Raw genomic sequence first — 15,623 nt, 5'->3', positions numbered from 1 at the left:
TGCTCTCACTCATCCTGCCCTCAATAAGGTTGCCAACTTCTCCAGGCCTCATCCCTAAATGGTCAGCTTTTGTTTATTAAAACAAGGGGGACAGGGAAAGAAGGCACCAGGAGTTACTCCCACTGTGCTTTTCCCACTGCCCTTCCCATCACAATACCAGCCATCACCAGCTGCCCTGAGGGAAGGATGCCACCACCTGCTCCTGTTCCAGCTGAGTTGCCCCTTCACATCTCCCACCAGCTGCCCAGTGTGAAGGACCCCAGTGACCTGTTATATTTTGGTATCATTTACTACAAGCGTAATAATGTCTTTTGATGTAAGCCACCTCGGAAGGATGTGGTTTTGGAAAGGCAGGAAGTTATTTACTGAAAGTATTTATAACCCTCTCTGCAGCAGGGAAAGGAGGGGGGGAAAGGGTTCTTAGAAGTGGCTTGCAGTGACCAATAACAAGCAGTTTTCAAGCTTGTGATCTAAAAGACACGACACACAAGGAAAAGGGGAGGGGAGGGAGGAGGAGAAGGAGGAAAATCAAACCCAGGCACCAGTTCTTAATTACAAAATTCCGGCTTCCTGCAGTTGCTCTGGACTGGATGTTGGATGGGGCCAGGCTGGTCTCCCCCCTTGCCATGAAGCTCTTTCTGGGAGGCAGGGGGTGCAGCCTCCCAGAGGCCCTTGATTCTGTGGCCAATAGCATAAGCCAGAGTGTGCACCTTCAGCTCCTCAGTGCCAGGACAACTCCAGCCTCCTGCGTGGCTTTTTTAGCAGTACCTCCTGCCGCATCTTTTGAAGCTGCCCCTCCAAATCTTTCCGTTCATCCTCTTGATCTAACAGCTCCTCCATCTTCTCTTCCCTGGGGGTGGGGAAACAGCACAGTTTTGTTTTATTTATTTATTAATAAATAAAAATATGAGTTTTTATTTTGCAAACGCTCTAAGAGGAAAACCATACGTCAGATTTTTGGGTGAGTTAATGAGCTGGATTGCGTATTACCACTCCAATGCCACCGTGACCACAAATCATCATAAATGCACAATAGAATTGATAGACGTCTGGAAGGAGCTCAGAGTAATCAACTAAACGCTGTGCCCCCAGCATAGAAATAGGAGTCAGCCACATTTTTTCAAATAAAGAAAACATTGTTCGGAACTTACATCAGATACCCCAAAATGTTCATAGGAGATAAAAGGGTCCTGTTTATGCCCTTGCAGAGTTAGGTGGGGAAATTGAAGTGGGAGAATAAAATCCAACCCCCCTATCTTCTCTAGAACTGCTTTGGCCCCCATTGTTTTTTGTGCCCCACAGATGCCCACTCCCATGCTTGACTTTTTTTAGATGTCTGCCCCACTTCCACTCACAGCTCGTGCTGCAGACGCCGCACCTGGGCCCGAGATTCAGCAAGCTGCACCCCAAGATGTTGGCGGTGGCCCTCCAGGGGGGTGACTAGGGGGCGTTCCTTTTCCTGCTGCAGTTCCCACAATTTCTGTAGAGGGAGATAGAGTAAAGGATGAAGCCATGTGGGTAGAGTGTGGCAGGCAAATGTGGCCCTCCAGGCCTGTTCATCAGGCCCTTGGGACTCTCCCCAGTCAACACCACTCCCTGAGTGTTTTTGCCTGGCTGGAATGTGTCCTTGAACTCTGGTCATGCCTTCTGCATGAGTGGATGGAAGTTAGAAAGGGGTGTGCCCCCAATTGTGGCTAGATTCAGGGCATCATGATGCTCAAACAGATCCCAGGGCATCTCTGGGCTCAGGTGTGGGAATTAGAACCACACACAGCCCATTGCATCCCCACCTCCAAGCCTGCGTCTCGCTCGTGCACCAGCTCTTGAATCCGAGACACCACGTTTTGGAGCAACTGTTCCGTTTCGTAGGCTCCCAGTTCCTTCCACTGCAGCCTCACCATGTTCTTGGGCTCCTGAGTCACCTGGGAAGGAGAGGAAGTTGTGCATGAGAACATGCTGCGACACTGACTTCTTATATGAGACACACAAGAGTTGCCTCAGGGGATAAACTAAATAAGGTTATGGGCATCTGGTGAAGACATCCCTGCCCTGCCGCTGGCGTAAAAAAATCAACTTGAAATGCAGCAGGACGGCTGAAGTATAGGTGGATTCCCATGAGACAAGACACAGCAAGAACAGCAAGAACCTTTAAAAGGTAAAGGTACCCCTGCCTGTACGGGCCAGTCTTGCCAGACTCTAGGGTTGTGCGCTCATCTCACTCTATAGGCCGGGAGCCAGCGCTGTCCGAAGACACTTCTGGGTCACGTGGCCAGCGTGACAAGCTGCATCTGGTGAGCCAGCGCAGCACACGGAACGCCATTTACCTTCCCGCTGGTAAGCGGTCCCTATTTATCTACTTGCCCCCGGGGGTGCTTTCGAACTGCTAGGTTGGCAGGCGCTGGGACCGAACGACGGGAGCGCACCCCGCCGCGGGGATTCGAACCGCCGACTATGTGATTGGCAAGTCCTAGGCGCTGCGGTTTTACCCACAGCGCCACCCGCATCCCATCTAAGAACCTTTATTGAACTACATAACTGGGAAACGGGCAAAGCAACTGCTTATATACATTCCTGAAAGCCTGGGCCACTCCCACTCCCAACGTGACTGGCTGTCTAAACTTCCAAGCTGCAAATCGCAACTCAGAGTTCAAGGGCCAATGGCAGAGGCCCAAATCCTGAAGTGTTCTGTGATTGGACATCATGTATCGAATGAGAACACAGGAGCTCAGAATCCTTAGTACAGACTCAAGCTCAGGCAAACACAGACCACTGAATACATAACAGCGGTGAAGGAGGGAATGGTGACAACCTCACTCACTGTGTTTCAACCAATGGGTGTATACATATAGCCAGTGCTTACTTCCATAGCTGTCAACCTTCCCTTTTTTTGTGGGAAATTCCCTTATTTCAGTGCTGTTTCCCGCTGCTATTCCGGATCATTAGATATCCATTAGACTGTCCCCGGGACAGGTGAGGCTGCTGATCCCTTATTTTTAAATCTGAAAGTTGACAGCTATGGCTTACCTCACAAGTTCTCCTCACAACATTCCTTCCATTTTGCCTGGGGATCTGCCCTATTCATACAAGGCTTGGAGTGCAAAGCATGATGGGAGAGGAAAAGTAACACAACCCACACTCCTCCGCCTCAAAACCCAGGCCTGGCCTTACCTCTTGGATGAAAGAAGCCAGGGCAGCCTGGGTGCTGATGTCGAGGGTCTGGATTAGACCAATGATCTCATCTCGCCTTTCACACTGTTGGGATGTTCAAGGAGGGCGATCAGGTTCTCTTACACATTTAAATCACATGGCTTCCCCACCAAAGAATGCCCTGGGAACTGTAGTTTGTTAAAGGGTGCTGGGAACTGTAGCTTTGGGAGGGATAAATGACAGTGTCCGGGGGGGGGGGAGTGCTTTGAATGTGCTTTAAAGTGTGTGCAACCAGTGGCGGACTTGGGGCTCTCAAATTTCTGCGCCCCCTGCCTCTCACGCTTCCGTTCTACAGCCCCTGCAGGGCAGCACCCAGTGCAACCGCACTATTTGTGCTACCCTAAAATCACCTCTGGTAAAATGCCCCAAACACACTTAGGTCACACACCCCACACCATACATTCAAAGCACATGGCTTCCTAAAGGATCCTGGGAACAGTAGTTTGTGAAGAGAGTGCTATGTACTGAGTTGAATAGGATCCAAAATGCAGCAGTCTGATTGGTCCTAGAACAATAGGATCCAAAATGCAGCAGGCTGATTGGTCCTAGAACAATAGGATTTAGAATGCAGCAGTCTAATTGGTCCTAGAACAATGCAGCAGTATGATTGGTCCGCAGGAGCCACCCAATCCAGCTCCAGGTGGAAGTGAATCCACAACCTGATTGGCCTACAGGAGAATCCCGGAATTAGCCAATCACGTGCAGCCCATTGTGTAAATAATGTATATAAAGCAGATATTGTGGGGGAACGTCCATTCCTCCTCACCACAATGAGCTGAATAAAGAGCATGAAATCCACTCTCGACTCCGAGTATATTTCAGAGGGGTTCTGTGAGGGGTAAACTACAGTCACCAGGATTCTTTGGGGAAAGTTATGTGTTTTAAATAAATGTGTAGTGTGGATGTGACCAAACACTCATGCTCTGGACATAAAATCAGTTTAGTAGGTAATTCCCCTCGCTCCAGGGAACCCTGAGTGTTTTAGTTCTTGCTGGGGGTCAAAAGTGTTTGTAAAGGGTGGAGGCCCAGTGCGCCCAGTCCCCCAAATATTTTCCAAAGTGCCTTGCGTATTTCTGGGTAGGTAATGAATTTGGGGAGGATACTGAATTGGGAGGTAATCTAGGTTACAAGGCAGCATGTTAATTTGGGGAAATCCATTTGCTTTATTTTTATTTTAGTTGTGACTCGCTTAATACAAAAGGGGGGGGATCTAAGCGGCTTACAAAGGGCACAGCATAAAAGCAGACAACAATGCAATAAGATCATTACCAAACCCATAAAACAGACCAAGCAATAGACCAAGCCACAGCCAAAAACGTCATCAGCAACAGAGCAGTTAACATCATCTGCCAAATGCCTGGGAGAAGAGCTACACTTTTACCTGATGCTGAAAAGGATAGGGTCAGGTGGGTGTGCCTTTTGTAAGCTGCTCCCTGGGGATAGCATTCCACAGACATTACAGGAGCCACAACCAAAAAGGCCCTTTCCCCTTGTCACCACTCTCCAAACCCTCCAGCAGCCAAATTTGCGCTCCCTGCCCACCCATTCCACACTCCAAAGTACCTGGACAGCACTCCCAAGCAACAGCAGCAACAACTTCTTCATCTCCCCGACAGCCTGTGCTGGATCACACCATTGCAGGAAAAAGTGGGAGAAAGTGTTAATGTGATATTTGAAGGCAAATGCACCCCCATGCCTCGTCTACGAAGTCAAAGTTCCAGAGCCAAATTTTATCCCAAATGGGTTGTGGCTTGCAAGGATTTTTCTCGCCAGATTTGAAGGAGCACAAAGCTTGAGGGAAGCTTTCTGATGGCATGGGTCATATTTGGTAAAAAGGAGATCAGGCAGGATTCCGCAGGAACAACAACAATTATTGTTTTTACAGTGGTACCTCAGTTTACGAACTTAATCCGTTTTGGAAGTCTGTTCTTAAACCAAAACCGTTCTTAAACTGAGGTGCGCTTTCCCTAATGTGGCCTCCCACCACCGGTGCCCTTCTTAGACCGAGGTAAAGTTCTCAAATCAAGACACTATTTCCGGTTTTGCGGAGTTTGTAAACCAAATTGTTCTTAAACCGGACTGTTCTTAAACCAAGGTACCACTGTATTTTATTTATATGCTGCACATCTGACTGGGTTGCCCCAGCCACTTTGGGCAGCTCTCAACAAAATATTTCTTTTTTTAAAATAAAAAATTATTAGATTTTCCACAATAATAACAAAAACCACAAAGCAGAATGACACGCAAAAACAAAAAAGAAAAATACATCAATGAATGAATGAAAGAAAAAGGAACAATAAACAGATAAACAATAACAACAAACTTAATTCTTTACAAATCCAACATTTTAAACATCTTGGTTGACTTCCCCTAGTCCCTCCCTTCTGAGTTTCCTTGTAGTTGAAAGTAACAGCTTTCCAATATCATTATTAAACTAAAACAATTTCCAATTATAGTCCATCTTATTCACATTTCTTAATATTCTAAATCCCATTTATTCCCAACAAAGTATTTCTTTAAAAACACAATAAAAGATCAACCGTTTAAAACTTCCCTGAACAGGAAAGTTCGGATCCATCTGTTTTGGTGGTTTCAGCATCACATTTTTTCTCCCAATAGGCCTACCTGTGAGAGGATCTTGGGCCAGAAGATGTAAATTAGGAGGCAATGAAAGAATCAGTTGTTGCAAATCGTTCTGGGGAAAAGAAGAGAGAAAGAGCATGGAAGGGGAGAATAATAACAGATAATAGAGTGATGTTGTACTTATTCCTCAGCGTGGAGTAGAGTAGAGTGTGTTGTAGTGGTTAGAAGGTCAGACGAGGACATGGGAGACCAGGGTTCTGTAGCAGGAACCCCCCCCCCCACCCCAATCATTCTGTTTGTACAAACTTCACACACACTCACACTCACACATTGCATACGCCACATTTCTGTTATAAATTCATAGAAAAATCAACCATACATCGGATTTGCACTGTTCCATTTTTATTTTACTCCATATGACAAGGACTATCAAAGGGGGGGTGGCTTGGTTCTGGTCAGCCATAATCCCTTCAGCATCCCAGCACATCCACAGGAGCCCTGCCCAGTTGCTATGTCAACCCTGATGATCCCAGACAGAAGACAATCAGGATCACAAAGAACTTGCATATGGGAGTGGATTCAGCATGGACTGAAACAAAGGACAATGATCAGATCTTCCCTCTGGGGGCAGGAAACTGCAAACTCCCCTTTGTCTCCTGGAAGTGACTCATGGGGAGGGGGAAAGCCAGGTGACAGGACACTCAGGTTACCACCACAACTCCTCCCTCAACCCCTCCTTTCTGTAATGTATGCATGATGTTTCTGGGGGTGGGCTTGACCTAGAGGATGGGAATTTCAAAAGTTTTTATAAGGTCTTGCACACCATCTTTCTGGGTCTTTCCTCTCTCCTGCTAGTGAGGGGAATACCCTGTTGCAACAGTTCAATAAAGGCCAAGCCTACAGGCTGCTGTTTTGCTCCAAGTTATCCTGGTTGGTGTCTTTGTTTTTGTCCAAGGGAGCCCTCGGATTTTTCCGGTAACAGTTCAAATCCCCACTTGGCCATGAAGTTCACTGGGTGACTTCAGGCCTGTCACTGCCTCTAAGCCTAACCTACCTCGAAGGGTTGTTGTGTCGGTGAAATGGTTGTGGGGTGGGGGGAAGAAGCATGTATGTCAATGTTACGGAAAAATCTAGGTGTGAGGCTGCTCAGTCACCCAGTTCGTTGGGCAAAGCCCGCGGGTCCCTGCGGAATAAAGGAAGGATTCCAGCCACCAACTGGAGCAAATAGCTGTAGACCAAAGTTTATTGCGCAGTAGGTTCAAAGAGGAAATTTGAACCCTGAGGATGGGGTGACAAAGACTTTAAAAACTTTCCCACCATATCCCAGAATACAGTTTGTACAGCATCATTGCTACATCACTGACATGTCACAAAAGGGGAGGGATAGACCGGGGTTACACTAGTTTAACCTTGGCAGACATGTCCAGACAAGTCCTTGGTACAAGATTAGCATAGACAAATATGTCTTTAGTACCCACCACCCGAAAGTACAATAGAACTTCCTTTGCATGTCTGGAGCCTGAGGCAAGTCAGGTGATGAGATTTGGCTTCCCTTGGCTAACAATGAGCCCAGCAATTGTCACCTCTGGGAACTTCCTGGAGTCCTTTTTCAAGGGGAAAATAGCTTTGGAATGGAGGAAACTGGCAAAGGGGTTGATTTTATATTATTTTTAAAGCTAGGTAACTTCCCTGAGCTGTCAAGTTGATAGGATACATTCAGGCATGATTTTTGTAACATTTAACTTTAAAGATGTGCCCCCCCTCCGTAATTTTCGTAACAGTCACCTTGAGCTCCTTGGAGAGAGTGCTGAGAATTGTTAGGAGACACCCCACCCCCTCCTCTTAGAGAGCTACAATTTCCAGAGTGGTTTTAACAGTCAATCCCTCTTCCCAGGGTATTCTGGGAATTGCTAAACACACTGAAGAAATGACAGCTCCCATAGTTCTTTGGGAGAAGCCATGGAATGTTTAAGGTGGTTTCATAGCAATTAAAATGTATGGTGTGAATATGTCCTCAAATTACACCAGTTTAGCCCTGGCTAAAACGGGTTGAAGGACATACAGTGGCATATATCTGGCTCAGCTGGGGTGCGGGATCAGAGTAGTCCTGGCTGAGCCACAACTCAGTTGTGCTAAATCCATACTCTCTCATCCTGGTGGTTGGTTGGTTTTGCTCTGTTAGTGACCAAACTATATAATGACATAATCCATACACTGAACATGGCTGTTTCTATTAAAATACTATAACAACATACTAGAACAATTATTTTATAAAGCACTGAAACCCCAATCAGCTTCTGTGATAGGAATTTTATGGTCTTAGATATATGGTAATGTTCATAACTGCACATACATAGATCAACACAGGAAGACCAACCTGGAACCATTTTGATTCCTAAACTGACCAAATCCTTTCTCTGCAAGGTTAAATTGGAAAAGCCTCCCCATTGTCTCTTTCCTCACAAATCCTGTCTAAAGGATATGTCTGTTTGAATAAGGTGTGAGCCTGTGACCTGACCCAGGAAATAAGTATTTTACCACTACAAAAGAATGGCCAGGCTCGCCAGGCAATCCAATCAAGTAACTTGCCAGACAGGAGATAAACTGTGACAGGAGAAAAACAACATTTAAATTTCTGTGATGTAGGTGGGATGTATCTGTGGGGTGGTCTTAGGTTACACCCCTTCTGTGATGTATGCATAATGTTTCTGGGGGTGGTCTTGATCTAGAGAATGGGAATTTCAAAAGTCTTTATAAGCCCTTGCACGGCATTTTGGGGGGTCCTCTTCCTCTCCTGCGTGTGGTGAGTGAGGACCCTGTTGCAACAGATCAATAAAGATCAGGCTTACTAGCTGCTTTGCTTCTCAATATTCTCTGGTTGGCCTCTGTTATTTTCTCCTACCAATAGGGAACCTATGTAAGGACTCTGTATGGGCTCTTGGATACCCCATAAGGGAAAAGGGCATATTTTTATTTACAACACTTCCAGTCTTTTTGTGGCATGGGTTGTGTCAGGAACGTGTGGGGACAGCAGAGCAGAAGCCATGGGTTCAGATCCAATGTGTGTTAAATCCTACTCACCTGGTAGAACCTGCGCAGCCGCTGCAGAAGGCCCTGGAGCATTTGCAAGCTGTGTGCCTCTTCATTTTGCTCACTCCACGGAGGTTGCGCTCCCCCAGGAATCAGGTCTCTAGGAAAGGTAACCAGGCACATTGGAAGAATGAGTGGAGGGAAATCCTGTCCCCAGCAGCAGAGAAAATATACAATCGTTTTACTGGCCTAGCCAAGTTTAAACAGGGAACAGTTATACAACAGACTGGTTCAGCAAGTTATCTCTCTCCACAATAGATTTTGAGAACTGTAATTCTAATAGGATGATCTGGGGATCTCTAACGTATGGGAAATGTAATGTACGCCTCACAGGGCTAACCATGGGTTGCAGAATCGCAACAAATAGACAGGCAGGCAGGCAGGCAGGCAGGCAGACAGACAGACAGACAGACAGATAGATAGATAGATGAGCAGTAGAAGTGCAGTGGAGTGTGAGAAGAGGCGATTGCAACATTTTGGAAACAGAGCCCGGCGGGTTAGGATTTGTAAATAAAACATTCCAAAGCAGAACATTATGCTGCTTGTTTCATTTGTTATTCTGAACCAAAAGTATTCTCTGCCAGGGGAGAGGTGCAATCCCAGGCTGATGCAGAGGTTTTGGATGCAGTTTGGACTAGCGTACATCTTTGCAAGCAAATGCTCCAGATATAAGGTGTCATTTTCAGCTGTGTGTTCATTTTCACGGACACTTTCCCCAAATAAAGGCATTTTTATAAATGTTGTTATGTCGGGAGAGCTGCAGAGAACATTTTGTATAAGTGGTGAATTTTGAAAGTGGTTGTGTTTCAGTTTTCCTGTTGTTTTGGAAAGAGAATATTTGATAAATTAAAGTTTTGTTTTATTATTATTTAATATGATTTTCATTAAATTTTCTGATATACAATTTCAGATAAGCATTTTACATAGTTGAGATATCATTGAGTTGCCTTCTTCTCTTTCCATGGTTCATTTTACATATATTACATCCCTGCATAGTTGACAAGAATTATGCCAATCAGTTTTCCATTATTACATCCATCAAAACCTATTTACACTGTTGAATTTATCTTAATGCTGTGAGCGGTCTTGACTATGCTACCACTCAGTGGATTTGTAACTGGCTGACTGACCGAACCCAAAGGGTGCTCATCAATGGTTCCTCTTCATCCTGGAGAAGAGTGACTAGTGGGGTGCCACAGGGTTCTGTCTTGGGCCCGGTCTTCTTCAACATCTTTATCAACAACTTGGATGATGGACTCAAGGGCATCTTGATCAAATTTGCAGATGACACCAAACTGGGAGGGGTGGCTAACACCCCAGAGGACAGGATCACACTTCAAAACTACCTTGACAGATTAGAGAACTGGGCCAAACAAACAAGATGAACTTTAACAGGGAGAAATGTAAAGTATTGCACTTGGGCAAAAAAAAATGAGAGGCACAAATACAAGATGGGTGACACCTGGCTTGAGAGCAGTACATGTGAAAAGGATCTAGGAGTCTTGGTTGACCACAAACTTGACATGAGCCAACAGTGTGACGCGGCAGCTAAAAAAGCCAATGCAATTCTGGGCCGCATCAATAGGAGTATAGCATCTAGATCAAGGGAAGTAATAGTGCCACTGTATTCTGCTCTGGTCAGACCTCACCTGGAGTACTGTGTCCAGTTCTGGGCACCACAGTTCAAGAAGGACACTGACAAACTGGAACGTGTCCAGAGGAGGGCAACCAAAATGGTCAAAGGCCTGGAAACGATGCCTTATGAGGAACGGCTAAGGGAGCTGGGCATGTTTAGCCTGGAGAAGAGGAGGTTAAGGGGTGATATGATAGCCATGTTCCAATATATAAAAGGATGTCACATAGAGGAGGGAGAAAGGTTGTTTTCTGCTGCTCCAGAGAAGCGGACACGGAGCAATGGATGCAAACTACAAGAAAGAAGATTCCACCTAAACATTAGGAAGAACTTCCTGAGAGTAAGAGCTGTTGGACAGTGGAATTTGCTGCCAAGGAGTGTGGTGGAGTCTCCTACTTTGGAGGTCTTTAAGCAGAGGCTTGACAACCATATGTCAGGAGTGCTCTGATGGTGTTTCCTGCTTGGCAGGGGATTGGACTCGATGGCCCTTGTGGTCTCTTCCAACTCTATGATTCTATGATTTTCCCTATACAGTGCTGTATTCAATAAACGTCTTCCAGCAAATGAAAGTAGAATCAAATCACTTTACACAGAGATTTTTTTTTGGTAGGGCTTATTTTTCCTGCGTAAAAAGCCAGCATCTTAAAAGCACTATAAACTCTTATCTACTTTTTGAACCAACAATATTCCCCCCAGAGGGAGGTGCACCGTTCCTGGAGGTACTGCAATACCAGGTCGATGCATGGAGTGGACGGAGCAAGCCCCTATTCCATCTCCCAGCTCCAAAAATCCATTTAATATATAGTCCTCAAATAGAGGACATATCAGATATTAAACTGATAAGAACAGATACTACACTTGATCTTAGCCAAAAGGCCGAGAAGCGATACCAAGGGAAACAAAAATTAAGCGGGTCTCCTTTCCCGTTGCCTTTTCAGCTGTCGGTGGGAACCTGGGTGCTGCAAACCTCTCACCGCCGCCTCGGAATCAGCACCGTTTCCAATTCCACAAATACACTCGGACAACGTTTCTGCTTTTGTTGTCCAGCTAAGCAGCCTCTTGATGGACAGTTTAACCTTAAAAAAGTGGATTTTGTCGATCTTGTCAATTTCTCAGCCGTCTGCCTCGTTGCTCTGATGGCCATTGGTGCTAAATCTGCATAAACCCGCCCATTTACCCGCCATGCACTGCGCCACTGTTAACTCGCGACGTGCCAGCAGAGGTCCCAAAAGTTTCCCTTTGATTCTGTTCCCTTGAGAGCATCCTGCAAAAACACAGCTGTACAAGCTGAACTTTCCTGCTGACATTAATATCCCTACTCCTTAGCAGAGGATTGTTTGCTGGAAAAATGTTCCCTGCAAAACACTGAAATGCTGAAAAAGAAATTCCTGTTATGCCACAACCGCAGAAAATCTATCTGGTTTCATAGACCCTTTGAAATGATTGGCCAGATTCTTTTCGTTTATCTGAAGATGTACTTCTGCCCTTTCAACTTTGATTTGAGCATGAAATATACAGCTGAATCCTGAATGATTCATACGATCTTTTCTTCTTTTTATTGATTTTCCTTAATTGAATGCATTGGAAATATCTCTATTTGCAAATTAACATGCTTCAAGCACATGGAAAAGAACCACAACTATATTTGAGACTGGGATGGAAGGTTCTGTCAATTTCGGTTCCCCCAGTTTCTCATTTTTTGAATCTTAAATTCAGGTCTCCACGTTTTGCAGCGATTTGCAAATGTTTGGTTTTTTAAAAAAAATCCTCAGGAAAATTCATCAGCATTTTGATACAATTTTTTCCTCATTTTGGTTTGCATATTGTTTTGGAGAGTGTAGATTTGATAGATTCAACATGAAATGTGCAGGGAGTCAAATTTATCTTCCATCCCTAATTAGATCTTGGTTGGCTGGTCAGTTGGTTGCAACTGTAACAAAAAGGAGGCTTGTGACACGTCAAAGACTCCTGAATTAATTTTGGCATACAGTTCCATCGACATATTACTTCTGAACGTTTAGTTTTTATTATTGTTGTCCTTTTATTAATAATATTAAAAGCATCCAAAACAACCTGATGTCTTCAATTTAAAAATAATCTGAGCAGGATTTAATCTGATAACTAGGTTTCATATACAGTTACTGGGTTGCAGGGGATATAAATTCTGGGAGCCACCCAAAAAAACCCAAGAAAAGCAGTAGTGGTGGTTAAATAACTTAATAAAGCTACTGTATTAACTTAATAATACCTAAGCAATTGAAAGAGTGTTTACTTCCCTGGGCAAATTTTCAGTTCGTAATAATTTAAGGATTCCCCTTAAGTCCATGAAGCCTGATGTTCTGTACTGTCAGTGGCTATCCAGATGCAGGTCACAAAATGGGGGACCAGACTTTCCTGCTTGCCCCCCCCCCCCAACCACTGGTATCCAGTGCCCTGCTGCCTCGGAATAGGAGGTTCCATTTAACTACACTATGTAACAACAGTGGGGAATCTGTGGCGTATCAGGTGAAGACATCCTTGCCCCCAACCTGTGAACAACAACCCCGTGTAAATGCAGCTTCAAACACAGTGGGGGGGGGGGGAATGACCTCACTGCTAATGTAATGTAATGTAATGTAATGTAATGTAATGTAATGTAATATAAATGCATTTGCTTGCAAAGAGGTTACATAGCAATGAGCATTCATTCTGATATCCTGATTTGCTTGCGCACCGTTTGAATGTGCATTAATCCATCCCACAGTGCATTCCTCCCCCATAAAATATGTTGTTACAGGACATCAGTATACCTGAAGGAGCGTCTCCACCCCCATCGTTCTGCCCGGACGCTGAGGTCTAGCGCCGAGGGCCTTCTGGCGGTTCCCTCATTGCGAGAAGCAAAGCTACAGGGAACCAGGCAGAGGGCCTTTTCGGTAGTGGCGCCGCCCTGTGGAACGGCCTCCCATCAGATGTCAAAGAGATAAGCAACTACCTGACATTCAGAAGACATCTTAAGGCAGCCCTGTTCAGGGAAGTTTTTAATGTATGATATTTTACTGTATTTTTGGTTTCTATGGAAGCCGCCCAGAGTGGCTGGGGAAACCCAGCCAGATGGGTGGGGTATAAATAATAAATAATAATAATAATAATAATAATAATAATAATAATAATAATAATTATTATTATTATTATTATTATTATTATTATTATTATTATGAATTAAATTGTACAAACCTAAATTTCTCAGTACTGTATCTGCTTTTCATTATTGCTACTATTATGTTTATCTTTCACCTTTCCTCTGAGTTGCTCAAGGTGTCATATATGGTTCTCCATCTCTCCATTTTATCCTCACAGCAATATTGGGAGGTAAGTCAGGATAAGAGATAGTGACTGGCCCAAGGTCACCCAGTGGGTAGTTTTAATTCTGGTCTCCCAGTTATTATTACTCTAACCACTGCACCACACTCTCACTTGAACCCCTCCCAGAAAATACTGACCCTCTGGAGGTGCCCCAGTGATCCGCTCAGTACACTATGACTCACATTATCTCCATGATATGGATGAGGGTGTCCCCACTGACCAGCTTGAGGAAATAGTCTTGTGCTCCCTCATGTCTCTTCTTCCTATGGGGAGAAGGGGGCTGGTCAGATCTCGAGTAAGTCAGCGTCTCCAGGGTTCGCACCTGTAAGGAGAAGAGAAATTTGATTCAGTTCACGTTTATAAGTGAACCTACCTAATCCACACTTTCATACCCTTCAACATTTCTCCAATGAAAATAGAGATCTCCTATATAATAATAATAATAATAATAATAATAATAATAATAATAATAATAATACCCCCATCTGTCTGGGTAGCTCCAGCCACTCTGAGTGGCTTCCAACATATATAAAAACATAATAAAACATTAAACATTGAAAAAACTTCAATATACAGGGCTGCCTTCAGATGTCTTCTAAAGGTTGTATCTTGACTTGGAAGTTGCATAAGTCCACACCCTCCAACATTTGTCCAATGAAAATAAGGAAATCCCAAATAAAAGTGGGACATTCCAGGATCAAATCAGAAACTTCTGTAAATCTGGGACTATCCCTGGAAAATAGGGACACTTGGAGGGTCTGTGATCCGGCTGGAAGGCTTTTCATATGTTCTTAAGTCCAGTGCCCAGTACAGCAGAACAAACCACCAGGTCCCTAAACACTGCTGGGCTGGCTTACCACATTTCAAAGGAAGTGAAGCAATACACATTACCATGTAAATAACCCCAACTTATCAAGTCTACATTTACCTAACTGCAACAAGAAGCTTAATATCTGGTGGGTTCAGTAATAAAGCTTCCCAAAATCTTACCTAGTTGGAAACCAGGGTCAAAGTGTTTTCTGTGTACCAATTATGTGTGTGCGTGTGTGCACCTGTATGTACACACACACACACAAACAAACAAATAGTTGATCTGCCCAACTTGCCATAAAATTACCCAGCAGACCACCGGTGTCAGGCGACATATTGCCAAAACTCCCGGGCTCAGCATGACTTCAAAACCAGGGATATAAGGCCCTTATTTAGGGTAACCCAGAAGAGCAACACCCCCTCCTCAAAACCTCCTGTGTCCCCCCCCCCCAGATGCTCACCCAGGTGACTAGCGGCCCCGAGACAAAATCTTCCAGCATCTCAGTGACATCTCCATCCATGGTGCCACCAAAGGGGCGCCCTCTCCTTGTTGGTTGTGCCTTCTGTTCTGCGCTATGCACTTAAAGCTTATACTTCCTTCCGTAATCTTCGGCTGATGAGAATGATCGGTGGGGGGGTGGGGGTGGAGGGAGGGAAGCAAGAGAGGAAGCCACATAGGATGAAGGGACTGATTTCTTAATTTCCGCCACGCAGGAAGCCGCCAATGCGAAACATGTCCTCGACGGAAAGATTTCCAGTTCTCAGCGCACCAGCCTGAGTGAGGCATTGCAGGCTTGCTTTGCAGGAGAGGGCAACGCTGACTTCATTTCCCGTTCTCGCTGCAGAAAAACCACACTCGAGAGGTTGCAATGGAGGAGCGGAGAGGGTAGAAGTCATCTGTCGCAGCCTCAGAGTGGCCCGTCAGGTTTGTGGTCCGAACTGTCGGTTGGTGGAAGAG

The 15,623-nt window shown here is 45.0% G+C and overlaps 1 protein-coding gene across 4 annotated transcripts in view; it reads right to left on the bottom strand.

Moving 5' to 3' along the window:
• CCDC88B (coiled-coil domain containing 88B) overlaps positions 1-15,623 on the bottom strand; it is a 36,083-nt gene that overhangs the window by 18,107 nt on the left and 2,353 nt on the right. Inside the window, exons 1-9 of one of the 4 annotated variants that reach the window (XM_081173274.1) lie at positions 15,127-15,296; positions 14,038-14,177; positions 8,872-8,980; positions 5,833-5,902; positions 4,771-4,829; positions 3,169-3,252; positions 1,791-1,922; positions 1,356-1,480; positions 769-850 (exon numbers count right to left, since the gene is read on the bottom strand). In XM_081173274.1, the coding sequence (XP_081029400.1) occupies positions 769-850; positions 1,356-1,480; positions 1,791-1,922; positions 3,169-3,252; positions 4,771-4,829; positions 5,833-5,902; positions 8,872-8,980; positions 14,038-14,177; positions 15,127-15,186 (861 nt within the window). In that variant the 5' untranslated portion in view covers positions 15,187-15,296. Of the gene's footprint in view, positions 1-768; positions 851-1,355; positions 1,483-1,790; positions 1,923-3,168; positions 3,253-4,770; positions 4,830-5,832; positions 5,903-7,006; positions 7,589-8,871; positions 8,981-14,037; positions 14,178-15,126; positions 15,297-15,623 lie in introns of those variants that run through there. The other 3 variants (XM_081173273.1, XM_081173275.1, XM_081173276.1) reach the window with 3 other exon arrangements.

This window comes from Podarcis bocagei, assembly GCF_964188305.1.
Source record: "Podarcis bocagei genome assembly, chromosome: 16".
NCBI classification, from domain to species: Eukaryota; Metazoa; Chordata; class Lepidosauria; order Squamata; family Lacertidae; genus Podarcis; species Podarcis bocagei.
Note: the sequence above shows the minus strand (reverse complement) of the source record. Positions and strands in the feature narration are given on the sequence as shown.